We start from the raw sequence: 26,549 nt of genomic DNA on the forward strand, positions 1-26,549 counted from the left end.
GTAATTCATTTGCATTCGTTATTATTTAATAGTGAATGAGAAGAGTTCCTATTTAACTTTTCTGTCTGGAACATTGGGAAGTCATTATAAGCTAAAATAATACTTATCGGCCAAATGCCTTACATTTTGTTCTCATCATTCTTCATGGGCCACAGAATGAAGTCGTCACGGTGATGTTACATTCTGACAGAAATCCTTGAGACTTCCACGAATCTCTGGGGAAGTAATGCTGCCCTTATCAAATGAAGCAAAGCAGCAAGGTCCCCTTACACTTTGATACAACACTGACAGAATACTGATAGATATATTTATTTGGATAGCTGTCAATAATTAAATTTATTTAGTTATGAAGGTCATTCATAGAATATGACTTATGACTATTATCAATCATCTAAATGCATCGCAGGGTCTACAGAGAGTATTCATAATAAATGAAGGGGATAGCTCTTGTGGAGAGATGAAAAGAATAAAAAGGTGGACAAGCTGTTTAGATAACAGCACTTTGTGACACTAATAACTGTTAATATTGCTTTCCTTCTGATTACCTACTGAAATTAGATAAATTGCTATGCTAACCTAAAACACTGCCACCCATTCATCAAATATGTATATAAACAGGTTTGTCTTAAATCCTGGATAAAAACATTTGCCTTATTATCAGCAGTCTATTAGATACGCACAAAGATGGAATCCTTAGTTAAAAGATGCAAACAGATTTCCCAGTTTACTCTTATGATCTGTGCAAATTGGATGTGGTTATATGAAGCCTTTTCTCTAAAAGTTGCAGACAAATGATTAAATTCTTTGATGAATGAATTTGTGCTCTGGAAATCCAGTGTTGTGACACAATGTCTTATGGGAATAATATTTCTTGTCTCTAAAGATCATGGTAAACAAATTGTTTAATTGCAGTAAAAAAATCACATTTGCCAGACTTTGCCCATTATTTCTGTAATATTTCCTGTTATCTCTATCCCTGCACAAGTGTGACAAGTTTTATAGTTAAGTTCTGCTCTGAGACATTAACCACTAACAAGCACAGAGGGCAAAACAAGAATGCAATCTGAAAGCCAAATAATATCAAGCAATCAATTTATCTATTTATTTATATTTATAATATATATATATATGCGAGTTAATCATCACTATAATGCACCGTCTTTCTTGTGTTTAGCGGCTCACCTTGAAAAGAACAAGAGAATGAGAAAATGTCCAGATTTTATTGTCTGTTGAGTATGGATTAACCAACAGATGGGGCTAAAAGAAATGTGTATACATGTACATCATGCATACAAAAATGTGACAGGTTTCATTTCATTCATTTGCTCAGAAAGATACTGCACTAAATCAAACTTTGAGTTAATTACAAAAGGACATATTTCACATATTTATAAATAATAAATATCTTAATTTAACCCCAAGTGATTTAGAATTCATTCTGTGCATGTTTGGAGTTAATTAATAAATGTTTATTCAAAAGAATGTTAATTAATTGTCTTTGTTTGTGTCTGTGTGCTCCCTTGGTATCTTCCCTGCATCCTTTTAGTTAGTCCCAACTAAAACACTACACAACAGTTAGGACGGCTAGGATGTACTGTTCGTCTGTTGCAAAGTTTCGCAACAGCAGCTTTCACCGCAAAGTTTTAGCACTCAATGACTCACTCTTGTCTCTGTGTGGCTTCCTGTAAAGATATGTCATCCTGTTCTGTCTCTCTCTTTAACCTCAGTCAACTGTCTACTGTTTCTGTCGTTGTTGAATCCCTCAATGGATTCGGGCTGATTGTAATGCATTTGGGGAGCTCAGATATGGCTGGAAGTGCACTGGGAACGGTCCTCTCTCTCCTGCTCTTCGCCTCTATTATACAAGGTAATCCTGGACCACATGTGCTGTTGCTCGTATAATATACCAGCAAAGATGGGATATTCACCATGGGTTTCAAATGTGTATTGGCTTCTGGTTAGACAAGCTGCCTCAGTATAATGCTCTGATTTTATCTGCCTGCATCCCAGCGGACTGCAGTCTGTAATATCAACTTCAAAGTGTAAGTGATGTTGTCTCCTCACTTTTCCTGCTTCCAATGCTATCTGATGTGCTTGACAGGGCTCCGGGATTTTCAGGTGTTCCATATTGAAAAGATGGAGGCAGTAGTGGGCCAGACTGTTACCTTACCCTGTATTGTAAAAAACAGTACCAATCTCCAGATTGTCAGTATTGAATGGAGTAAGAACAAAATTAACAACGCAAAGCTGGCTGTGTTCAGCAAAGGGTTTGGAACCCATCTATTTTGGCCTAATGTCACCATCCAGAGCTTGTCAATGGGCTCCTATCTACACCTTTCTAATGTGGCGAAATGGGACAGTGGCATCTATATTTGTGACCTCACAAGTTTTCCTCGGGGCTCCATCAGGAGCGAAACAGAGCTAAAGATCAAAGGTAAGACAAAGGCAAGTACGTGCAAAGCCATACCTGTATACCTCAAACACGCACTGCAGTGTTCCCAGGATTTATTTGGCTAGTGATGTGCAGTAACTTTGTATCTTATTGTCCATTGCATATATTTAATGTTACTGCTGATTGCATCAGAGTGCTGCTCCTCTGCCAATCTCAGCAGTTATTTACTTCTGAGCAAATGTATGTAATAATTGCAAAAATGCATCAAAGAGCTTTGTGTGCCCTGAGACATTTACTTTCATCCCTCTGTTTGGCCTGTTATTATAGATTAAGGTAAAGCTTTATTGATCCCTGGGGAGGGGCTAAAGCTACTTTGTAAATAAAGTACATAAAGGTTAATGCACCAATAATTATAATCCAATGATATCAAAAACATTAGGAAAAAATACTTATGAGTATTTGTACGCTCTGGAATTGCTATGTTTGCTTAAAAGTATGTAAAAGATCTGAGTACCTCTTCAACCACTGCAACAGAGGACAATTACATTAGGTGTTTATGTATTGCATCTGACTTACAGTAGTCAGTAATCTTTTGCTGATAGCAGTCACTTCCTGTATTCACTTTACAGCAGACGTTTTGCATGAGCAGTCTTGAGTGGTCAATCCAAATTAACCTCACATTTCTTGATTAGATGCCGATGTGGAAATAATGTGTGATGTAAACAGCACTGTTGAGGTCCATACTGGAGAAAATGTGACCATTCACTGCATATCATTCCCTAATACAGAGTACAGGTGGACAAAGGTAAGGGAAAACACTTAATCAGCCCATTTCTGCCATTCTAGTCAATTTCACTTCATTCTTCCAACGTCAAGATGATCTTACATCAAACTCTACAATACAAAAACATATTTTCAATATGAAAAGTATTTATATGCTACATAATCTTGTTTTGTCCTAGAATGAGACACTGGTGTCAGAGAAAGCATCTCTGGAGCTCTGGTGGGTGACGGATGCTCACACAGGGGTTTATGCACTGACTGTCACCACAGGATACAAAAGTCTGCATAAAGAGTTTACCGTCACAGTGCTAACAGCAACCACAAGCTTAAGGACAGGTGAGCTTCTACAATTCTTTGCCACTATTTCTCTCTTTGTGCCGCACTCAATTTCAGCATTTCCTCAGGGTGGGATTAACAATCTAGTAAAGAGCCCAAGAGACTGAATGACTTAATAAACTGCACTGGACCAGAGAGCTGATACTTGACTTTTGTTATTATACTGTAGCTCCCTCAATTTTAATTTTTAATTAGCTTAAAGGAAAATGAGAGAGATTCAAAGGATTTCAAAGCTGCCAGCCATGTTATGAGAACATACTGTGAAGTAACTGTGAATAAATTGGGAACTACAGAATTTTAACAGTGAAACTCCCCAATTATTTGCTGCAAATCAATTGCCCCATGGGATTCAGGGTTAATACTGAACTTAGCTAAACTAACACTGGTGATATAGCTTGGTATGGTGCTGTGAGTGGGCTGCGCTTAAGTAGGAAAACATTGCCTGTCTGTCTACTTTCTCATCCTGCATACATGTCTCTCATGAGAATTTGAATATGTAAAAAAAGGGGGGAAAATCAGAAGTTACTTCTTGTTCTTCCTGTCTTTGTACTTTCAAACCACAAGAACAAACAAACTTGTCTTAACAGCATGTCTGAATCATGACATGGGGTGAGAGCACAATCTGTTGGACAGAAAGGAGTAGTACAGCCCAAATGACGGTTTGAAAAAATACTGAGATAAGTTGCTTGAGACGGACACAAAGTATTAGATCAGATTGCATGGCAGCACTGGATTACATTTAACATGCTTGTGAATTAGCAAATTTGGCAACATTTAAATATCTCATTGGTGTCTCATTGGAGATGTAAAGGGAAATTATTGATAGATTGTTCAAGATGCATGTGGGTATGCATGGTAGAAATAAATAGTAGTAAATAAGTGACAAATAATGGATTAATGGCACTCATTACTTGTGAATACATATACCCCATAATGTTGAATTTGCACTTCATGCCCACACCTTTGCTTCAAGAATCTGTGCACATGGCTTCAAGCTCTAGGTTCTTGAAAGAGCTCTTTGCCTTAATTTACCTATTGATTATGCAGTGCTCATAAATGCCAACTCGTCCATGTTCTAATGATGTATCACAGTGCATTGGGTATTTTAATGTGGTGCATTACTTATACTTCCTACTCAGTATTCAGCTTTCCAATGCGAAGCTCAAAAACCGAAGTGTAAAAACGACAACTGCTATTTGACAGGGGATTGTGTGCCGCACTGTTTCTGAGCAGTTGCCAGGCAACCAGCGAAGACTGCAGGACCTTACCGCTCCTCGTAAAGAAATAGTTCCAGGACAAAACACCCTGTAAAACCATAACTTGTCAGTTCTACATTTCTGTTTGTTTGGATTAAACAAACTAGATAGAACATGTTAAGAAGCGACCTTTAGAATTGCAGGTTAGCTGTTACCTTTTTTACGTAGCCCACATTTTTACCATACAAAAATGAGGCAAGAAAGCTATTAAGCATATTTCCTACCACATGGAACTATGCCATTACCTAGGATGCCCCTATTCATGTACAAACAGATTCCTATGTGATGGACAGGCTACATTTTGTTTTCCATGTCAGGTATTTCTTTATGTTAGCACTGTGGGGTTCCAAGAAAGTATGTTTTTGATTCTGCAGTGACACCATCAAAACAGCACAGTTACACTGTTGCTGACAGCGTGTCTATTGTGACTTCTTTGTTTTTCTACTTTCAGATCTCGTGACAGTGTTGCCTCAGTCCAATGCAACTGTGCAGGGTTTGATCAGATCAACAGGACGTGGCCATACTACATCACCGACCACTGGGCTTTCAACAACTGATACCAATGTAACGTGGACCATGAGTACGGGCATTGATGTAACAGAAGATCCAAATCCTAGCAAATCTACAATCACAGCTGCACAGCGTCTTACACACACCAGCGTCACATCACCCCCTGCCTCATACACTGACCTCTATCACTCAAACAACACCAGTGATCTTGAGATAAACCCGACTCACAGTTTAAACACATCCACTTTTTCTGACCAATCAGTGACCAGCAACCTATCCACAACATTGAGTTATAACAGTAAGGTGTTTAGATCAACACAGGAGATAAGGAATCAGTCCATGGGAACCATCGTGGAAAACTCTGACAGTCCTGGTGCAACCCAAACCCTGACTACTGGGACTGAGAATAAAGGTAATAATTACTTACTATTAGTGTTGCTCAGTGTTCATATAATCAGTTACGCATTTCCAGTTTATATCTGGGACCCGAATGATCCATTATCCCTTTTGTTTGCCTGATATTGGCTTTTTATTGTGATGCTCTCAGATTGTTTTGAGCACATCATTTGCTCTGCAGACTGCCAACTGTGGTTAGCTTTGTTTGTGTCTGTTGAAGTGAGGCGAGCAGCCGCAGTGCCGGAAAGTAAACAGTAAAAACTGTAAGTACCTGAAAACAGAGCACAATGCTCAAACAGACCTCTTGAAAGCTACAGATGCATATTAGCCACAGCTTCGTTACCTTCACCATCTGCATTTTCATCATATGCGGAGGCCTGACAGATTCCAGTTTTTCTAAGCCTCAGGCTATAGATTGCCTTTTTCATGGTACAAATCTCTGTCAACTTCTGGGGTCGGAGTCTGACAAGCTGAGGGGGAGGAACGGAGACACACTTTTCTGCCTCAAGGCAAAAAGTTTCACATCATAGCTTTACATTTATTATCAATATGTGTTGGAGTCTGCTGGGTTTTACCAGAGCAAGCTGATCAATATCTTAGAAACACACATTTAGCTGTTGGTGTCCTCCAAAATGACACTTTCCCCCTCTCTGAATCTGCTTCTTAGATACTGATGGTGTACGGAGTCATCTGTGGTTGGTGTTAATCATCGCTCCAATGCTGGTATTGATCGCTGTGGCTGGTATTCTCTGCAGGAGAAAAATTATAAAGCAGAGGTAAAAACTCCCGTTACCTGTCCATTCAAGCACCCTATAGACCTGTCTGCACTTGTTCACCGTCATGCACTAGGTGACCCTGAAAGACATGGAAAATATTGATATTTCTCTTTATTCCTGATAGATACCCATGACCTATAATATCTGCATGCTAACTTTCTAGCATTGTCACCAGTAAATATTTGTGCTCTCTCTGTAGGATGGATCTACCACCTCCATTTAAACCCCCACCTCCTCCAATCAAGTACACAGCTGCAAGACACCGCGAGCCTTTCCCCACTTCAAGGTGTAACTCGATAACAGAGCTCACAGATATGGGACAAAAGTGTACTTATATATAATCTCTAATGAGTTGATAAATTACATGCAGTAATTCATTGAGGGGATGCAGTGTAAGGTGTTTCCGGTCTTGGTTACGTGCAGAATTACAAAATGTCTTGCTTTTTGTTGTCGTCAGTTTTGAACTGCAGTTACAATACAGTTGCAGGCAACTGTTCAAATGTGGGATGTGTGTATATCTGGGGTGGGTGTGTTGGGTTTCTATGCTACTGTGTATTAAATGTTTTTGTGGTTTTGATTTTTTTTCTAACAAATGTATTCAAATTAATGATAAAGTTAGAAAATAAAAGCTTGCTTAATTTGACTCTGAATTGACTGAACTACTACCCTGCAGGTGCTTGTGTTATTTACTTTTTCTTAACATTCTCACAATACTATTTATTGTGCTTTTATAATGTAGTCATTTGAAGTCCCAGCTATTTTCTCTTGTGCTGCAGTAAACAAGCATTCTATTTGCACAGAAACACAACTGTTTAAACCTTATGGCTGATTTATTTTTGGTGTCCTTTACAGATCTGTTGTAATGCTGGCTTTCAGCTGTGATTTAGGATTTCCTTTCAGTGACTTCCTCTAATGTATCTGCTGTGCTGATGTTGCAAATTGAGTGAAGGCTCTAAATCAAAGACCAGTGTTGTCCACATGTACCACAGAGTGATGCTTCAGTTTACAAAGCGGGGCTTAAACCACAAACCACATTGGCTAAATGGCTAACGAACGGGTGTTAGTATTAGTTAGTAATAGTATTGATTTTTTCATATTTTTGAGTATTTACCGGTTTTATTCATAATTTTTTTAGTCCTGTGTGTTAATTTACTTTGAAAATTGAATTTGCACACCAAATTAAATGGACCCTCAATTTGGTTTCTCAGTAACATTTTTCTTCAGCCACACTGTACACACACACACACACACACATGTTCCACTATCCCTCTAGGGACATTTCATTGAAATAATGCATTCCCTTGCCGCTTACCCTAACTTTAATCATCACAACTAAATGCCTATCCCTAACCCTAGCCCTAATCTTCACCTAATTTTGACCCTTAACCCTAAAAACAAGTCTTATCCCTCAAACAGCCCTTTAAACTTGTGGGGTCTGGCATTTTGGTCCTCACAAAGCTGTCGGACCCCACAAGTATAGTGAGATCCCGGTTTTTTAACCCCTCGACTATAGTAAAACAAGCCGACACACACACACACAAACACAATCATGTATTTAGCTGTACTGAAAAACTTTTCACAACTACATTTCTTTCTTCTAATTTCCAACCACAGTAACCAAACCACAACGTACTGTGTAAATGCAAGATATGCCTTCTTGACATGCACAGCTCTGAAGGCCCGTTCACACAGACAATGCATACAAAATAAATAAAGGTCTATTGTATAGTACTGTACTTAGAGTTAAAACTTGGTTTTAGGGTTAAGTTCAGATCAAGTTTAGAACATTTGGGCTAGGCTTAGGGTTTAATTGTTTTTTGTTTTTGAAAAATATTTTAAAATCCATTGCTGACACATAAGTTGAGTGAAAGTTAGGGTGAAATTTATGTTTGTTTTTTATTATTTTTTTGTTTCTGTATTTTTTTAAAAATTAAATTTTTAAATGAATATTAAAGTTATTAACAGATGTTTATAAACTATTGTCATCTTCAGATAGTAATAAAGTGATCTATTTGAAATCGTATTGTATCTCACAATAGTATTGCGACTGCGTGCCTCGGAATGAGGTTACGTTGTTTCCTGTTTGTAACTGAAGAGAAGCCAGTTTTCAAAGTGTTGTGATAAGAGAGAGGTACCTAAGGCAAGGTAAAAATAGACTACAGCGTAGCTCACTGTCTAAACACTGTGATGCCCTGTAGCCTGAGAGCATTCATGTCAGACAGACAACCCGTTTTGTTCAAGACGGCTGGAATATGAACGGTAGGATAAGAACAACTTCTGGAACTAAAATTATTCATTTACATTTTCAAACTTGTATATAATATTACAACACTGTACTTATCCTTATCCGTAAGAACAATTCTGCAAAATGTTTCTTTTACCACAAAAACTAAGAAAAAGCTAAATCAGCATAAGTCACAGAATACGGCAGAACAAAAGGTAAAAGTAAAGGCTGGAGGCTTAAAATGAGTTGATAATCTAAATTTATGTAAGTAATGGTATATTTCTCTGTTTATTGTAGTTTAGTAGTATCCACATATAACCTTACAAATTGACAATAAAACTGTGGTTACAATGGGAAGAATGAATATCCGGTTAAATGTGTCAGTACTGTTTAGTTGAAGCTTGTAACATTACATATTTCCATAAAGAAAATATTGTTTTGGTTTGTTGTGGTTTTTTTACAAATCATCTTTTAGACTCTAGACTAGTTTTAAAAAAACATTCTTAGATGTTCCGTATGCTGTAGCTCACGGTAGATAAGATTACACTATAATTTTAGAATGGCCCTAACATTCTTTAATGGTTGCAACTTTCTCTGTTTTTGCTTTAGTTTCCCACCTTAAAGTTCAGGGATTGTCTAGTATTGCTAAAAACATTTGCATGTTTGTGTGTCATCAGAGTAAAAGTCAGGACGCATTTAAAAAAAGTTTCATCTTTTCTTTTTGTTTTTGAGATGTACAGAGGGGAATTCCAAACTATATTAGTAATAGCTGATAAAAAAGTCTGAAAGTCTACTCACTGATTAAGAAAACTCTTCACAATCAATTCCCACTGACAGTAGTTTAAAGGTTTGAGGTGTTAATAGTCAGTTTGTGTTTTGTCTTTTAGGTTGTCAAACTGAACTGATATGTCTGGTGCTGTTGTCTCTGGCCTTGTTGATCTCTTTGTGTCTCAATGTCATCTTCTGCATTAAACGAAGATCCATTTTGTGCAAAGGTATGGTTATATGTAAAGTAACTTTTTGGGTCACAATGTTTGTTTGTTTTTTTATTCAAAATATTTCAGCTTTTACAAGGACAACAGGGTATTCCATAAATTGCTAAATATTTTTTTTTCATACAGACACAAAAGAGTGCTGCCACCCAGACAATCATGACGGAGAAAGGTATGCTTTTTATTTCATTTTTTTGAATGAGGCTAAAACATGTGTGCATATCAGTCAGTATTTATCTTAATTTGTAATAAATAATAATAGATATTCCAATATTTCTAATTTACATCTACAAATTACATCTTATTGTAGAAATAACCTCAGAAATTGTTCCTCCATATCTTGTCGAAGGCCGCCACAGGATGAAGGGCAATATTTTCATAACCTTAATCATCATGAGCAGCAGGAAAATCCCCACAATCATCATGAGCAACAGGAAAATCCAATCTACGGCAACATCAGCACAGACAGAAGAGGTGAGAGCAGGCCTACAGTCTGTCACCTTTTAAAAAAAATTTAAACTGAAAATCACTGCATTTTTATGGAATAAAAAATTTTTTTTTTTACTTTAATTTTAATAAGGTTGTTTCCTTTTTCTGTATTTGAAGACTATGTTTTTTTTTGCAAATGCCTCATGGCTGAGTTTTAAAAACAGTCGAAATGTGCGTTGAAACAAGCTGAAAGTTCATTTGGATCAATTCCTTGCATGTTACGCTTATAATAATTCATTTATATAAAACTGTAGAGATTTCCTTTACACCCACTGTTTAGATTTCCAATATTCAGCTATTTTTTTGTAGTAATTTAGCCAGAAGATAAACCTTCAGAAAAATCTAGATTCTATGCTTTTCAAGTGATTTTTTTCCGGCCTACTGTAGGTAGACTGTAAAACAAATGACCAAATCGAGTGTTTTACTTGTTCAGGTTCTGTAGAGGTTTGTTACGAGATGATGACCTTGCAACACACAAGAGATCGTATGAAGGTAACTGTTTTGACTCTATGTTCAGACCAGCGGCTATCAGCGGTAAAATTTCTCTCATTGATGTAGTTCTTACACAGCTTCTACATGGTTTTCATCATTTACTGTACATGATGTTGTTCCGTACTATACGTGTAAAATATATTATTCTATCAATTATATCATGTTTAGACATTAAAAGCCTCATTGCAAGGTGAAAAAAAAGACACACTTTAATAGGCTTCTGTGCGCTGGGGTGCAGCGTAAAATTTTTACCTGCTGCTTGATGGTATTCATTTTCGCGGATTATACCTGACCTGCACATGGCAATTGTTAAACCTCTCTAAAGTTTTACGTCTGCAATACGGAGAATGAAATGTAGTGAATGTAACACTTACAAATGGTAACAAACAAAAATGGGTTTATGAGTTTTCTACAAAGTATAATCATAATCTAAACCAATCGCTTGAATACATTTTGTGAATGCTGGTAATAATTTATGTTACATTCACGCTGAAACTACATATATGAGCATGTGCATGTCGTTTAAAAATACACATGCAGACCAGTTTAACCCATGCTGACAGATTTGCTTTCAAACCGGAAGGCAAATGATACCATAGACTTTGTGGTCAATGAAACTGTGAACCAACAAACACAATTAAGCACAAAATGTTCTAAAAATAAACTTGACTTACAGAAACACATGCAAACACATGGCCACAAGATCTCACCTAAGATAAAGCATATGTATTAAACTGGTGTGTATAGTGCTGCAGCATTTGTGTTCATGCATGCATCAAACCCATTTTGTCTCCATCTCAATCCAGTCTTTAGAGCCTGACCTGAATTATGCCTCACTGGATCTGAAGGTGGCAAATAAATACAAGAAGAACCATCGCCATCAGCAAGGCCACACTCAGGGACGAAACAAACCGCAAGATCAGCTGCCAGTCCACCACACCCCCTCTGTGAATGCTTTCTTGGAGGTGGAAGCAGACATGGACGCTCACCTTCCTTCCAGAGACACAGGCACCATGGTTTCACACAGTAGCATCTACCTGAACAGTCAACAGATAGCCGAAGAGACAGAGGAGATGGAAAGAGAATGGGGCATAGACATGGAGAGGGTGACTGCGGGTTGGGAAGGAATAAGAAGGCGGGAGGATGGTGGAAGTAGAGAATGGAAAGGAGAGCAAGAGAGTGAGGAAAGAAAAGGACGACAAGATATTAGTAATGGGAGTGTATGTACACAGCTTTCAGAGATAGATGCTATTCAGAGTGGCACGGATCATTTCATCAACAGCTTTAGCCATGATAGTGTCCCACAAGCTTAGACAGATATCATATTATTTCCTTGTTTCAAACTGTTCAGAACTGAATAAGCCACCTGAAAAAAAGCCAATAAAATAAAACTATGTAATATTCAACGAGCTTTGCGCAGTTGAGCAATTTCCTCTGATGCAAACAAACTACCTCTTGAACTCTCCACATTGAGCAACCGAGGAACAGAAGTGTACCTTTCTGTGCAGAGGATGTAATCAACGTAGAGGATATACAGAGAAAAGGAAACTCTGTGTGTGACATTTAGAGGTCAAGGGCCACATGGAAATTTTCAATATCTTAAGGAAAACATCAAATCATCACAGGACACAGAAGAACTTTCACTGTTTTGATGTGTCATAATCAGACATCAGCAGATGTCTCACAAAAAGGTGTGAAGGGGAAAAAAATCTTTACATTTGTTTTCCATGATGTAGGCGATGGCCAAGCTTCGAGGTGCGATACCTTCTTTTTCAAATGTACTTGCCAAAGCACAGGTGAATCTGCTTTTCAGTCATGTTATAATTGGAGATAAAATTAACATGAACGTGAAAATTAAAGGCAAGAAAGTGAAAAGGGGAATGCTATTAGTGGGATATCAGTAACATTTAATTTTCCATGTGGGCATACATGTGAATGTCACCCACAGAGGATTTTCCCCATCAAAGTTATGATAATGGTCAATAACTTTAGAATTTAGAATTTATTGAGCTAACGCGCTATCTGCTTAAATTATTATTTCCCTCTCTGTACTCCCCTCTCGGGAAAGATAATTTAATGCCCTGCTTTCTGCTGAGGGAAGTGAGCTCTGAAGTGAACTCAGTAATGAGAGGCCTGCAGCGCAGTATTTGTTGACAGGTTTTCAATAGTTGACCATGGCCTACTTCCTCTCTATGGATTTATTTTTGGTTTCAGGCGTTTTGGAGCTAACTGTTGCAGACAGGGTAGCAACATAAAAAGACAAATAACAATGCACTTTCAGGCCCTGAAAAAAAGATGGAAATATTTTCTTCTTCTTTTTCATAAAAGAAGACTATTATTTTCTTCTTTATGATAATTATCTCGTAAAGATGTGGTTGTCTATTCTGTTTAATTGAGCAGAATGGCTTGATTGTTTTTAAGGACTCCATAAGACTTTGCTTAATTGCAGTGGTGGAATGTAACTAAGCACATTTACTGTATTCTACGTTACTTGAGTCTTTCCCTTCTTTGCCACTCTCCACCTCTACTCCACTTAATCTCAGGGTAATCTTGTAGCCTACATTTTACTTTACTACAATTATCTGGAAGCTTTAGTCAATAGCAACTTCACAAATAAGATTTAAAAAAAATTTACACAAAAATCATTTGTTATAAATTTAACAACCCAACAGTTTATACAGGTACAGCTGAAACAATTAGTGTGGTGAATCGATTAGTTGACTGAAAATTTATCGGCAACTACTTTTATAAACAATTTAGTCATTTGTCAGGTAAAAACATTTCATGGTTCCAGCTTCTGTGTTTCCTTTTAATTATTTAAATAATTTTAATTTATTTTTAATGATTTTGAGGCTTGGATTGTTGGTTGGACAAAACGGGGCGGCTGTGGCTCAGGAGGTATAGTGGGTTGCCCGTTTATTGGAAAACTGGCGGTTCAATCCTCGGCTATATGTCAAACTGTCCTTGGGCAAGATACTGAACACCGAATTTGCCCCAATGGCTGTTCCATCTGTGTATGAATGTGTGTGAATGGGTAAATGCGATGTAGTGTAAAAAGCGCTGTGAGTGGTTGGAAGACTAGAAAGGCGCTTTACAAATACAGATTATTACAAAACAAACACTGTGAAGGTGTCACTTTGTGCTCTGGGTAATTGTGATGGCATTTTAGAATTTGGCAAACAAAATTAAAGGAGCAAATAAATAGCACTGACAAGAGAGTGGCAGTCGCCTTCTTTCTGATTGCAGCCTAGTTCATGTAGCTACCATGGTGCCACCATAAAGTGTTATACTTTGCTAGTGGCAGTCATAATATAGTGGCCTGAAGTAATAGGTGTTATTGATATTATTATTATTTATTTGTAAAAATTATTTTGGAGGCACTTTATGTAAAGAGAGATGACAGGAAATGAGGGGAGAGAAGGGGAATGACATGCACACAGCCAGACTTAAACAGGGACATGACAATTTATGGCTTGTGCCTTAACTCCCAGGGTGCCCCAGTGAAATTACTGTATTACAATTACAGTAACGCCTGTCAGATTACACCAACTGGCCAAAATTGAGTCATATGTGTTTTCTGATCTGCCACCCCTGTGGTCAATATGATTAAGTTAAGACATTATGGAAAGAATGCCTTCATTTTAAAACAGTCAATGTCATAAAAGTATCATGCTTTACATCCACCCAACCTATCAGGGCTTTCACACCAAAGCATTTTAAATCAATAACTCTAATAAGAAGTTATTGCTTTCAGGTATCAAAATTTTTGCATCGATATTACATAACACTACATCTATCTTTGCAACTGAGACACAAGAGGTTGCAGAATATGAACATACTTAATGTGTTTGGACAATGCCAAATAACTCTTGTTTATTTAGACCAAATTGTAACAAACAAAAAATATTAAGTTCCAGTAGGCTACTCGGTACATTCAGAACTTCTGAATAAAACAACTATGTTGTTGGCTGTGCCAAATTGGTTTGATCTAATACTATGCATGTTAAGTGGGGGATATTGATCAGTCACCTGTTCTGGCTCCAGGAACACAATTAGCTAACTCCTCAGCTTCATAAATGAATGTGACAACATTCAACAACAACAAGCAGCTGCCATGTTGTTGAATGCTAGCAAAAGAATCATTTTTTTGGTATTAGTTAACATAAAACTGTACATTGTTCAGCGTTTACCATCCATCAATGTACTAATTCGGGAAAATGGACGGCAACACTCATCAGAAGGCTGACCTCTGAGAGACGCTGTGGATGTTAATGGTACCGGGAGTTTTGTGGGATCCCTTAACTGTCAATATAACATGTTGGTTACACGTTAATGCATGTAAAATATGTATCAAGACAATGAAAAAGAAGACTATTACAGTGAGCTACCACTACTAGGCCTACAGACCTGGAAAATGAGTTAAAAAAGACTGACGAAAGACGAAATATGTAATTTATATTTATATTTTATGTGTCTTTTATGAAAAACACAAGGAAACTGTAACATATATATATATATATAGTCTGTGGTAGCAACACATCCGAAAAGCTACTGAGAACCGGAAATGGAAGGTTTTGTTTTACCGAGTGAAGCGTCTTCCTGGGTGTAGACGATCTTCTTTACAAACATGGCAGCTCGCATGTGAATGTCATGCCATCTTAATCTATTACCTGAATCTGTTCGTGTTTGGGTGCGATGAGTGATACGTTCAAGCTGACATGTAAATGATATCTTGAGGTGTTGTTCTTTCACTCCCCTCAGACAGCTAAGCATCGGAAAACCATTTAACTTTTTTGATTCATTAGCTGACCCGCGGCATTTGATGTTAGCATTTTAGCTAAGTTAACCTGTCGTGAAGTTCAGACGGATTCGCTTATGGATCCTGACCAACAGCTGCGAAATGTAAGTCACATTCATATGCGGCGGCAGCTACATTCGGGGTTGTTTTCAAATGAACAGATTGATCGTGACGAGTTTGTGTGCTTTTGTCTCTTTCAGCTGCGGGATTTCCTTCTGGTTTACAACCGCATGACTGAAATTTGCTTCCAGCGATGCACCAGCAACTTCAACTACAGAAACCTCACCATGGACGAGGTAAGGATACTGAAATTCATGAACCCCTCACATGTGTAGGCACACCAACAGTTACAATTCTGAATGTGATCGTGTTGGCTTGCGTTATGGCTCATCACCTTTTCTTCAACTGCTATTTCTGTGCACATTACAGGCCATGTATGTTAGACACACGGACAAAACACCCATAAGTTATGTAAGTGCCGCATAGCTTCAAAAGTATGGGCCGTTAATACGCTGCTATAACAGCCTAATTCTTCTGGGAAGGCAATTTACACGATTTTGGAACCAGGATGCAGGGAGTTTTAACCCAGCCACAACAGTGGCCTCTCATGTCGGGCGTTTGGTATGGGCTTGTAGTCAGGGCTCTGTGCAGGCCAATGACCTCTTTGTGCATGGGTGTCAGGGTCAAGTTGAGTCTAGTCCAAACCTTGAAAAAATAGCCGCAGACCTTATGTGGTTACATGCATATACTTTTGGACATATAGTGTGTCATGAACACATACTGTAGCTATGTCCATCCACTCATTCCCAGTGCTTGCTGTTGTCTGTCCAGGAGCGCTGTGTGGACAACTGTGCAGGGAAGCTGATTCGCTCTAACCACCGCCTGATGGGCACCTATGTGCAGCTGATGCCTCGGATGGTGCAGCGCCGGATGGAGGAGATGGAGAGCAAGGCTGCAGAGAATGCCAAGGCAGCAGAGGCTGCCGCTGCCGCAGAAGCCTCACCAGCATCTCAAACCCCCGTCACCTTATCTCCACTGTTAACTCCCTCAATCACCAATGTCGGACCAGAGGCCCATGGCTCAATCTTAAAGCCATCAGGATTAGATATTCCACTTCCACAATCCACAACAGCCACAGAAGTCAAATTATCAGTTGCTGCACCACTCACACCTGCTTCAGAAGCAGCAAATCCCTCAGTGCTTAATGAAGCTGGCAATGGACCATCTTATACAGTAGGCGTTTCTCTGCCACCGATAGCTGGGAGCTCAGCGCCTGTGCTCATGCCATCTAAACCAATGTCCTTATCAGAAGATGTACCTGTGTCAACAGTAGCTGCACCTACAGTGTCTAAATCCATAGACAGCCAAGAGAGAGCCCCAGAGGTCCACCCACCCTCAGTCCAGTGATGACGCCCAGTTTGGGGCTGTCACAGGTGGTCAAACTGCTAGCGACATGTCCCTGACTCCCACCACAAATGACCCACATCTGATGAGTCACTCCCAAATGTGATTTTCTCTGTATTGCTGAAAAGAATTATTGAATAATACTCTGACATACATGATAAAATATCATCAACTTTTCAACAACTATTATATCATCATGTCATACAACCTTTTCTAGCTACAGTCTCTACAGTGAGCATTTGCTGTTTTTCTTTGTTTTCATATTGTAAATTGTAAAATTGAGTTTTTCCACTATTTGTTTTACAAAACTAGCAACTTTAAGACCTTAACTTTAGATTCTGTTAATGTATGCAGGCGTCATTTTGGGCGTTTTTATTTTTGACTCAACAGTAAATAAATCAAGAATCAAGAAAATAATATTAAATTGCAGCTTTAGTGCCCTGTCAACACCCCCCACCATGATATGAACAGCAGTAATTTATATACTGTATATATTATATAGAAATCTGACACAGTATTGCAAAGTATGTCAGAAATGTCAATAACGCAAACTAAAATGCAGACATTAAAAATCTTAGGCGTAAATGTTATGTTTTGTAATAAAGAGACAAAAACAAGATGGAATTTGTGTTTATGTGTGTGTGTGATGGCAGTTGAGAAATTATGTTAGTGATGGAAGTGATATTACCAGTCAAAGCTCCACAAGGATCAATCCCCAGCCTGCAGGCTTGATTGCATAGGCCAGTTGATCTTTGGACTTGCAGGAGCCAAGAGGGCTTAGTCTGATAAGCCCCTAAACAGACTTGGTCCTGATAATTGTTTTGTAAGTTGACACAGCAAATGCAGAAATTAGATACTTATCAATAATAATAAAAAAAAAAAATAGAGTATTGATGACTCTTTATTCATGTTTGCTGGATTTTAAATGCTCTTTTAACAGCCTCTGGTATTTTTTGTTTGAAAACATTAGTAAGCTGTCAGATGTCCTAACGCAGCAGTGTTTTGGGCGTATGCCACATGGTCTCATTGTTGTGGGTGTCAATACAGTTCATGGCCTTTGTCGCATATCATAAACTCTCCTCCCATCATTTCCTGTCTTTGCACTCAACATGCTATGTGCTCTTCAATCCAGCAGCAGAGCAGTGATAAGCGATCTTCAGTGTAACTGTCAGCTAACAGCTGTGACAGTCAAGGATTGTAGAAGAAATTATATGGCCATGTATAAAAACAGTTTGTTCCTGTTTGGATAAGATGGTCATGCAATAGTCATGTTTAGCCACCCTGTTGCTGTAGGGGCAGAGCCACTGAGATTCGCAGTCCCTGTTAGGAACCAGCTCTGTGTCACATGTAATAAGTATATATTTTTTTTTTCATTTTGTAAAAGAAAGTGTCTGTTTTGGAATCATTGCTGATCAGTCCTGCTGTTACCAGTTAGCAAAGAAAGTTATTCATTTTATCAATTAGTGTACTGTATATTTTTATTTTTGCTCTCAAACTTTGATATTGGTGTCTGGCTCACAAATCAAGTATCTGTGAGGCTGCAATTCAACATGGACAGGCCTTTTTCAATGCAGATGTTGTGATTTGTCAAAGTAGGAAAAGCACAGGTGTTACCAATAGAACTTTACTCTATTCATGTGTCCCAATAAGTCATGACAAATGTAATGCGTGACATGTCAACGTGTCTTCTGTGAAAGTATTTGAATAAAAATGTATTAATGATGAAGCATAGAGGTCGACTGATAAATTAGCCATGTTGATACATATGCCGATAATGGCTTATGACAGATACAACGGTGTTAGTATATATGACAGGCAATAAGCAGAAAGAAGCACGTTAATCATTTGGCCACCAGAGAGCACTGACAGGTTTATTTATCAACTGCAAAACCATAAGCCTTATTCACTGAAGACATGTTGCAGTAAGAAATGCACAGGTGTAAATAATAAAATAAATGAAGGCTGAACACTTGAATAGAACAGATTCATGTGCTTTGCCACGAACAGTCAAAATTTCCTTTTACAGTAGTATCTGATTCAGAATTATTCAATACCTTAATTTAATGGATTCTTAGACGTTTATGTGTTAATGTTTAAAAATCCTAAAATACATCATCATTAGATTTTTCACACTCATTCTGTATTTTTGGTAAATGGAAAATTAACCTAAAGCATTCTCACTCAAATTACAGTTAAAGATGAAAAATTAATAATATGCATTTTAAAAAACTGCCCACATCCCTCTGCCACCTCACCTGACACAGGTATTTCGCTCCCGTGTAGTCATTCCGCTGGGTGCAGCATCGTCGCATTGCCTCCAGCAGGGGGCACTGTTTAGCGAGTGTCCCGGGACAGGGCCGCCAGCGGCGGAGCTCTAACTTCTTACCAGTAGCCCACATCTACTCTGACGAGCGGGGCGTGGACCGACTTCTCTGCTCTTAAATTTGAGGAGACGGCTGACTTTCGGGGGGGAAAAAAGAAACTGACGAGAAATCGATCGATTAGCAGCTGGTAAGATTTCTGAAAACGTTTTTGTATGTGTAATAGTTTTGTTTCCATCGCGGTTGGGAAGCTTTGTTGTCCAACTTCACTCTGACTTTTTAACAATAGAACTCAAAGTGATCCAATAGGCCAGCCCATCCGATCCCACGGAGGAAGATGAAGCCAAGGGGAAATGTGGGAATGTACAGCTATTTCAGTACTTAAATTTCGCCGGACTCTAGCAGGATGTTTATCCTTCTCTGTGTAAATAGTTCAAATGTTTAACGATCAGTATGAAACTAATTACCTTACAGATTGGTCTACCATTACAATGAATGTTTAGGAATACACAAATACCATAGAGCAAGTACATCAGGCTTGTGACACACAGTCACACCTGAGGGGATAGTGTGTTTTTTTATGGACATAATACTTCTTTACCTAGCCTTAAAAAACTGTGTGATGTCTGTTTACCTGTTTTTATCAGTACACTGGAAGATATACAGTACATGGCAAAATCAGTTGTACAGATTGGTTTATTTACTTTGTTTGTATGGGTGGCGGGAATAAAACCAAGCTCTGTCTCTTACATAAGGAGTCTTTGTTTAACACCTTTTGCAGGCTACATGTTCCTGATCTCAAAAGAGATTAAAAGAGCAAACAGTCAAAAGACGCGACCTACATTATAATCATGGATGACATCTTCACACAGTGTCGAGAAGGCAACTCTGTGGCTGTTCGTCTGTGGTTGGACAACACAGAGAATGACCTCAACTTGGGGTGAGCGGATAAATCTGCACACACTTCACTCAGATACATAAAGCTTTGAAGATGACCGCAATGGGACTGACTGCCTCTCTCTATCTCTATCTTCGAAGTTAGAGTTTTGTTGTAGTAAAGCAAACAAATTGAGTCTTCTAATGATGACTGACTTCGTAGCAAACGTACCACATTTGGTATGGTTGATGAGGTGATTCTGTGCTTGTGTGTGTGTGCGTGTGTGTGTGTGTGTGTGCTTATGCAAAACGATCCTTGGCACATTAGAGGTGGTCAAATAGTTTCCATATTGTGCTCTCCCTGCAAATCCACATGCTGCAGAGCATCACCCAGCTTCAGTAATTCCAGTTCAGTTTGTACTTTTCCCCCCCCATTTTCTTCTTGGATTTCTCTCCTTATGATGTCATCCCCCTAAAAGTATGTGTGTGTATAAAAAGCAGTAGATGATTTGGGGAGGTTGTGCAGTGACATAAATGACTCAGACAACAGAAAATAGCCGAAAACTCCTCCTACACTGGACTGCAAAGCACATACCGACTTTAGATTATAGTGCCAAGATGATTTAGACGACTGACAAAAAAGTATTTAGTCAATAGTACCTGTGATAATTTCATAATCATTTAAAATATAATTTTAAAATAATTGGGGGGTTTCAGACAAATAACCACTTTGAAGAGGTTAACCTGTTCTCTGGGAACAAATTGTCAAATGTTGTATATATTGAAAAAAGTAATCTAAAATATAAGTGATGAATTTATAATGGTCACAAATTGCAGCCCTATTAGATTTTCTTGTATTGTTTAGGACATACAGAGCACGTCTGCATGTTTACATAATGTCCTCTCCAGAAAGGAGCTAGAAGACCTCACTGCTAAAGACCTTGGTTATCTCATTCTTGGGCCCAGCCATATATGTGCAGTTTGTTGACGTTGACTTTGAGGGCTGCAGAGCTGCTAGCCAACCACGCAACAGCCAAGGCCATTTCCTCTGTTTAACTCCATACAGGGCCAGGCCCTCGCTGACAGAGCTTCTCAGGCAGCAAGCTGCAGCCCCACATAAACATCTGAGAGACCAGTCATTATGCTGGAGGCCTTTGCTCTGGCTTTGCTTTCACTCTGAAGAGGCTCAACCGTGTGAACCAGCCCCCTTTTTTCAAGTAATGTTGTGTAATAAGTGGAATATGTTGGTGGAAAAATTTGTTGCTTAGTAGGAACTGAAATGCCCGAACAAACATTAAATGCCATTTTAGATCTTCCCCAGGAGCTGTTGTGTGTTTGTGTGTGTCTGTGTATTTGAGCAAGTGACACAGGAAGACACAGGGCAAGAGAGAGAGAGACATACAGAGTATGCCTAGTTGAGGATTCCACTGTGTATTTTCCGCTCTGTCATTCCTGAGTTTTTTCCCCCCCGTTACTTTTTTTAGCACACAGTGTTGGACAGACTATGAACTGTCTGTCCAGTGCTGGATCAGAATTGACTAACTGCTATTCCACTTCAGTGTGAACTAGTGCTGCAGCTATTTCCTACAGGCTATACAAGCCCTCTTGAGGTTTATTGTTAAATAGAGTGTAGAGTTTGTGGCTTTGCGTGAAGTTGCCAGAAGCCCCTGCAGCTGCCTCGGGGTCAGCTAATGTAAAGGACTCGCTTGGGTGAAGGGGCCAGTCCCACATAGGTGATAGCTTGGCTCCTCGACTGCAGCAATGCTATATGTACTGTGCTATGCGTTTGCATCTTTGCGTGTGTTAGCAGGCATTCCAGCCCGCTCAGACTTATTTATCACTAGGCCAGCCATCAGATGGCCACTGGCTGCCGGCAGCGCGAGGAAGCATGTGCTTAAAGTCTAAATAAAGATTGGTAGATAGTGTGTGTGAGAACCTGTGTGGCTGTGTGTGTCAAAGAGAGAACCACACCGATAGTATTTTGTCAGCTGGTATGTGAGATGTTAAAAGAGACCATCAACACCTCCTCCTACGCCTCAAGGGAAAGTATATCTTCACCTCTAAATGTTGTCATCTTAAATTATCAAAAATTCTAATTAAGACTAGAAGTGTTAAAAGGAAGGTTATCGCAGCTTAAAGATTGATGGGCTAATTAATGTAGGATTCGTCCTTCTTTGCTCTTCATCCTCTCCTGTGTGTTTTTAGTGATGACCACGGCTTCAGCCCCCTCCACTGGGCATGCAGGGAAGGGCGAAGCGGCGTTGTTGACATGCTCATCATGAGAGGTGCTCGCATTAATGTGATGAACCGTGGAGACGACACACCACTGCATCTCGCCGCCAGTCACGGACACAGAGACATCGTGGCTAAGGTTCACACACACTCACATGTAGCATGATTGCAACTGGACCTGGTGGGCGTGTTGTTTATGTCTGTCTGAGGGCAGAAAACGTGTTTTTTTGTTCAAATTTCTCCCTTTGTGACGCCAGCTGATCCAGTGCAAAGCAGACCCCAATACAGTCAACGAGCATGGAAACACCGCACTCCACTACGCCTGCTTCTGGGGCCAAGAGGAAGTAGCGGAGGTACAGTCAAATACACCCACGTTGTCTGAATTGGCCCTCTTCTGGGGAGAAACGGCTACTACAGTGCTCTTTTGTTAAGCAGTGGTAAAGTCACTTCTTCTAGTGGCTTTGCTTGAATACTAAAATATTTGCTTCAGATCTATTCTGTATAAAGAAAGTTTAACCCCTCTTTTGTAGGACCTGGTGGCCAGTGGTGCCCAGGTGTGTGTATGTAACAGGTATGGACAGACACCTCTGGACAAGGCCAAGCCTCACCTAAGACAGCTGCTTCAAGGTCAGAGGTCATTTATGTGCATTGTGACACCCTAACAAGTTATTTCATCACCACTTTATTTGTCTAATTGTTACTTCTTTCATGTATGTGTTTAGAAAAGGCAGAGAAAATGGGCCAGAGTATGACCAAAGTACCCTATAAGGAAACTTTCTGGAAGGGCACCATGCGAACACGACCTCGTGAGTGACATGCATTTCATAAAAAGGAGCAAATCGTCATATTAAATCGGGATGTTTGTTTGATTATTCATATTTTTGGCTCTTTCAGGTAACGGTACCCTCAACAAGCAGGCTGGTATTGATTATAAGCAGCTTTCGCTCCTGGCAAAGATCAACGAAAACCAGTCTGGAGAGGTCAGAAGCACTTAGCTCCTGCATGTCAGTCTATTTCATTTTTTTCAGCTCCCCATTTGTTTGCTTGACTCTGTGCTCTGTCTGCAGTTATGGCAGGGTCGGTGGCAAGGGGATGAGATTGTAGTGAAGGTGCTGCAGGTGAGAGACTGGACCACCAGGAAGAGCAGAGACTTCAATGAGGAGCATCCCAAACTCAGGTAATTTACATCAGTGAGTGTTCTAACAATGAAAAGTAATAGTGGCAGCTTAGGCATTTAGTTCATTTGTCTATGAACATTTGGACTGACTATCACATCCTGGTAAACACAGAGCTAATGTGAGGATGGATGTGTTTGCATTGGTCACAGAGAATCTGGTGCAGGATTCTTGTGCAACAAGGAGAGGAGTTTTTATTGTTAGAGGTCAAGGAAAGGTTTTGGTTGGGGTGTTGCAATGTAAGTGGTCGTTGGCAGCTGTTTAATGAGTGATGTGTTCTGCACTACTATGTGAAAAACAAATTCCACAAACATCCTTTCATCACAGTAAAAATGAAATCCAGTACAACATAAAATTCTAAAGTATGTACAGACAATTTCAAGAGAGGATTTTTAGTGAGCCAAAAGTCAGCTCATACCAGCATGTTATGACATGTTCAGCATGGGCCTCTCAAGAGGACCTCTGCGTTCAGTGAATCATCATTGACATAATTATGGCTGTGTTATATGTATCCTAAAGGAACAGGTATTACACAGAAATAGCCTACTTAGATCTAGTCTAAGACGTAACACCAAACAGTGTAAATCAAACAAGCGAAACTACACCATAAAGGAAAGCAAATTAGCACATCACCCAACCTGGCCAGTCCCACAGACTTCAGACCCTCATTAAGTGACAGACTAAAACTCTCAGCAAAACCTTAATTGGACAAAAATGAGAGAAACCTTTGAGCAGGCCGATTCAAAGAATGCGAGCAATGGGAAGACGCTGGCACTGTGCTTTCATGTCGGCCTCAGTTCTTGCCCTCTTTTAAAACTGAAGCAAACATAAAAGCACTTGGGATGAGTATGCTGAAAAATTCAGAGGCAAGACGGCTTTTGACTTGCATTGCAAAAAATGAAAGGGCACCAGATAATGATAAGAGTAAAACTACTGCCCAGCTTTACTTTAAAGGGCCACAGATGATACAAATGTGTACAAGTGTATAATAACACGGATTATAGAGTTTTCTTCATGCAACACGCTTTTAGGACATTTCTTGTCTTAATGGTTTTTTTAATGGGTTTCCTAACAACCATGAATTTGTTCATTCCTTATCATCTAAGAAAGTCCTCCCTGTTCTAAGTATACATAATCTTTCACTTTTTTCCCCCTCATCGTTTTTTGTTAACATAGTAAAATGACATTTACACACAACTAGTCTTTCTTCCTGTTGTGTCTCCATAGGATCTTTTCTCATCCAAACATTCTGCCTGTTCTCGGTGCCTGTCAGGCACCTCCATCCCCTCACCCCATCATCATTACCCACTACATGCCATATGGATCCCTCTTCAACATACTCCACCAGGGCACTAGTAAGTACTTCGCATTTATGTGCATGAATAAAATAAAATGAATTTGTATTCAGTTTCATGCACTATGTCTGAGGATTGCTGCTGCAGGACATCACACACCCATCTTCAACCCGCCGTGCTTTCTTACATTTCTCTCCTGTCTTTGTTGTTGTCTTCTTCTTCCTCAGCTCTGGTGGTCGACCAAAGCCAAGCAGTGAAGTTTGCCTTGGACATCGCCAGTGGCATGGCTTTCCTCCACACCTTAGAACCAATGGTTTCACGGCTTTACCTCAACAGTAAGCATGTCATGGTAAGACACTGCTCTACTGTCTTTAAACTCTGACGCGTCAGCAATCACAGTAATAAACAAAAAGATTTAGTCTGTTGCATTGACTCGCCAGATGTTTGATGAGTAACAAGTGTGATTCATTTGCAGATTGATGAGGACATGACAGCAAGAATAAGCATGGCAGACGCTAAGTTCTCCTTCCAGTGTCCTGGTCGCATGTACTCTCCAGCATGGATGGCCCCTGAAGGTATCAGTACCTTTTTTCCCTTCCGCCTACTTCCTCCTCCCATATTGCCTCTTTAGACATTATGAGTCATTCAGAAAGGAACATACTGTACTGTATAATTTAGTCCCAGTTCAGTGGTCATGTTCATTTGGTGTGTTGCCTATGTTACACAATAAAAACAAACACTGTGAGTTAGCCCATTATGAGCATGGTTTTCTTTGTCCCTCTTGTTTCCAGCCCTGCAGAAGAGGCCTGAAGACATCAACCGAAGATCTGCTGACATGTGGAGCTTCGCGGTGTTACTGTGGGAGTTGGTCACCAGAGAGGTCCCTTTTGCTGACCTCTCACACATGGAGATAGGCATGAAGGTAAGTGGGCGCAGTATTTGTCTACCCAAAAGGCTTAATTGTATGTTTACATCCACCTCTCTATATCTCTTGGAAAATTCCGCAACAAACATGCAAACACCATACCTCCAAAATGTTCCGAGGCTCTTACAGGTTTCTGTGTTGCTCAGGTGGCCCTCGAAGGCCTTAGGCCAACCATTCCCCCGGGGATTTCACCTCATATCTGTAAGCTGATGAGGCTCTGCATGAACGAAGACCCAGCCAAGAGACCCAAGTTTGACATGATCGTCCCCATCCTGGAGAAGATGCAAGACAAGTGAAAGCCTGCGTAGCACTCCTGTTACTATATTTTTAATCATCAAACCACTCTGTATTTCACTGCAATCATGTATCTGCCAAGCCACTGTAAATAATGTCAGATGCCACTTCAGCCACACAATTCAAACAATAAGTATATTGCTTTTCTTGTATAATTTAAAATTAAGGTATAAATGTTCTTTGGCCTAACTATGTTGCTCTTTTTTATGACTGAAACGTGTTTACTGAAATATTGACAAACTATATTCAGTGATGAGTCAGACAGAAACAGATCCAAAGAAATGTGTATAGAAACAATGCTTTTATACACATTAGCGAATACCAATGAAATAAATGTTTTATATTTATGACAAATCCTTATTCTTTTATTTTGAGACTCCAGACAATTTGAGACTCCAGAGAATTTACAGTAGGCCTAGTGAACCCTATGCTAAGAATCTTTTGTCAAACTACTGTCCTATTTCCAAGATCAATAGTGAAGCTGCATGCTCAGAAACCAGTGGTGGACAGTTACATTTACTCAAGCATTGTAATTAGTGGTATTTATTCTTTACTTGAGTATTTTCTTTTCATGCCACTTTCT

At 39.4% G+C, this 26,549-nt stretch overlaps 4 protein-coding genes and 1 long non-coding RNA gene across 11 annotated transcripts; 4 read left to right on the top strand and 1 right to left on the bottom strand.

Moving 5' to 3' along the window:
• The first annotated feature begins 1,735 nt into the window (after nucleotides 1–1,735).
• si:ch1073-15f19.2 (nectin-3-like protein) lies at nucleotides 1,736–7,092 on the top strand. 5 transcript variants are annotated; one of them, XR_006823076.1, is made up of 7 exons: nucleotides 1,736–1,867; nucleotides 2,102–2,434; nucleotides 3,085–3,197; nucleotides 3,355–3,511; nucleotides 5,219–5,689; nucleotides 5,894–6,449; nucleotides 6,649–6,674. XR_006823076.1 is itself a non-coding variant. In XM_046039284.1 (7 exons), the coding sequence occupies exons 1-7, from the start codon at nucleotides 1,786–1,788 to the stop codon at nucleotides 6,788–6,790; spliced, it is 1,407 nt and encodes a 468-aa protein (XP_045895240.1). In that variant the 5' UTR covers nucleotides 1,736–1,785; the 3' UTR covers nucleotides 6,791–7,092. The 5 variants fall into 5 exon arrangements, 3 of the variants coding, with proteins under 3 accessions (XP_045895240.1, XP_045895242.1, XP_045895241.1); XM_046039284.1 differs by having other exon boundaries at nucleotides 6,341–6,449; nucleotides 6,649–7,092; XM_046039286.1 differs by lacking the exon at nucleotides 6,649–6,674 and having other exon boundaries at nucleotides 5,894–5,936; nucleotides 6,341–6,355.
• LOC123962864 lies at nucleotides 6,194–15,515 on the bottom strand. The gene is made up of 3 exons (XR_006823077.1): nucleotides 15,230–15,515; nucleotides 11,636–11,756; nucleotides 6,194–6,422 (listed from the first exon to the last, which is right to left on the bottom strand). It is a non-coding gene; the product is annotated as an uncharacterized LOC123962864 (long non-coding RNA).
• On the top strand, nucleotides 8,462–12,057 carry LOC123962861. 2 transcript variants are annotated; one of them, XM_046039295.1, is made up of 6 exons: nucleotides 8,462–8,708; nucleotides 9,561–9,668; nucleotides 9,795–9,837; nucleotides 10,015–10,139; nucleotides 10,588–10,646; nucleotides 11,453–12,057. In XM_046039295.1, the coding sequence occupies exons 1-6, from the start codon at nucleotides 8,702–8,704 to the stop codon at nucleotides 11,957–11,959; spliced, it is 849 nt and encodes a 282-aa protein (XP_045895251.1). In that variant the 5' UTR covers nucleotides 8,462–8,701; the 3' UTR covers nucleotides 11,960–12,057. The 2 variants fall into 2 exon arrangements, with proteins under 2 accessions (XP_045895251.1, XP_045895252.1); XM_046039296.1 differs by lacking the exon at nucleotides 10,588–10,646.
• On the top strand, nucleotides 15,219–17,465 carry timm10b (translocase of inner mitochondrial membrane 10 homolog B (yeast)). Its single transcript, XM_046039297.1, has 3 exons — nucleotides 15,219–15,548; nucleotides 15,645–15,740; nucleotides 16,276–17,465. The coding sequence occupies exons 1-3, from the start codon at nucleotides 15,522–15,524 to the stop codon at nucleotides 16,849–16,851; spliced, it is 699 nt and encodes a 232-aa protein (XP_045895253.1). The 5' UTR covers nucleotides 15,219–15,521; the 3' UTR covers nucleotides 16,852–17,465.
• A 1,758-nt stretch (nucleotides 17,466–19,223) lies between these two features.
• ilk (integrin-linked kinase) lies at nucleotides 19,224–26,313 on the top strand. 2 transcript variants are annotated; one of them, XM_046039287.1, is made up of 13 exons: nucleotides 19,224–19,359; nucleotides 19,951–20,109; nucleotides 22,251–22,416; nucleotides 22,535–22,630; nucleotides 22,808–22,904; nucleotides 23,000–23,083; nucleotides 23,172–23,257; nucleotides 23,345–23,454; nucleotides 24,680–24,807; nucleotides 24,975–25,096; nucleotides 25,223–25,322; nucleotides 25,539–25,669; nucleotides 25,819–26,313. In XM_046039287.1, exons 2-13 carry the CDS (start codon nucleotides 20,021–20,023, stop codon nucleotides 25,966–25,968), a joined length of 1,359 nt encoding a protein of 452 aa, XP_045895243.1. In that variant the 5' UTR covers nucleotides 19,224–19,359; nucleotides 19,951–20,020; the 3' UTR covers nucleotides 25,969–26,313. The 2 variants fall into 2 exon arrangements, with proteins under 2 accessions (XP_045895243.1, XP_045895244.1); XM_046039288.1 differs by having other exon boundaries at nucleotides 19,266–19,359; nucleotides 20,042–20,109.
• Nucleotides 26,314–26,549: the final 236 nt, after the last annotated feature.

The sequence above is a fragment of the Micropterus dolomieu genome, linkage group LG23 (genome assembly GCF_021292245.1).
Source record: "Micropterus dolomieu isolate WLL.071019.BEF.003 ecotype Adirondacks linkage group LG23, ASM2129224v1, whole genome shotgun sequence".
NCBI lineage: Eukaryota > Metazoa > Chordata > Actinopteri > Centrarchiformes > Centrarchidae > Micropterus > Micropterus dolomieu.

What these genes read in the sequence shown, in the direction of transcription:
- timm10b (XM_046039297.1), top strand. Translation starts at nt 15,522, where the DNA reads ATGGATCCTGACCAACAGCTGCGAAAT. An exon ending in CTGACCAACAGCTGCGAAAT is followed by an intron (nt 15,549 to 15,644) that starts GTAAGTCACATT and finishes TGTCTCTTTCAG; the next exon opens with CTGCGGGATTTCCTTCTGGT. An exon ending in GAAACCTCACCATGGACGAG is followed by an intron (nt 15,741 to 16,275) that starts GTAAGGATACTG and finishes TTGTCTGTCCAG; the next exon opens with GAGCGCTGTGTGGACAACTG.
- ilk (XM_046039287.1), top strand. Translation starts at nt 20,021, where the DNA reads ATGGATGACATCTTCACACAGTGTCGAGAAGGCAACTCTGTGGCTGTT. An exon ending in ACAGAGACATCGTGGCTAAG is followed by an intron (nt 22,417 to 22,534) that starts GTTCACACACAC and finishes TTGTGACGCCAG; the next exon opens with CTGATCCAGTGCAAAGCAGA. An exon ending in GAGGAGCATCCCAAACTCAG is followed by an intron (nt 23,455 to 24,679) that starts GTAATTTACATC and finishes GTGTCTCCATAG; the next exon opens with GATCTTTTCTCATCCAAACA.
- si:ch1073-15f19.2 (XM_046039284.1), top strand. Translation starts at nt 1,786, where the DNA reads ATGCATTTGGGGAGCTCAGATATGGCTGGAAGTGCACTGGGAACGGTC. An exon ending in CTTCGCCTCTATTATACAAG is followed by an intron (nt 1,868 to 2,101) that starts GTAATCCTGGAC and finishes TGTGCTTGACAG; the next exon opens with GGCTCCGGGATTTTCAGGTG. An exon ending in AGAAAAATTATAAAGCAGAG is followed by an intron (nt 6,450 to 6,648) that starts GTAAAAACTCCC and finishes CTCTCTCTGTAG; the next exon opens with GATGGATCTACCACCTCCAT.
- LOC123962861 (XM_046039295.1), top strand. An exon ending in GACAATCATGACGGAGAAAG is followed by an intron (nt 9,838 to 10,014) that starts GTATGCTTTTTA and finishes ATCTTGTCGAAG; the next exon opens with GCCGCCACAGGATGAAGGGC. An exon ending in ACACAAGAGATCGTATGAAG is followed by an intron (nt 10,647 to 11,452) that starts GTAACTGTTTTG and finishes ATCTCAATCCAG; the next exon opens with TCTTTAGAGCCTGACCTGAA.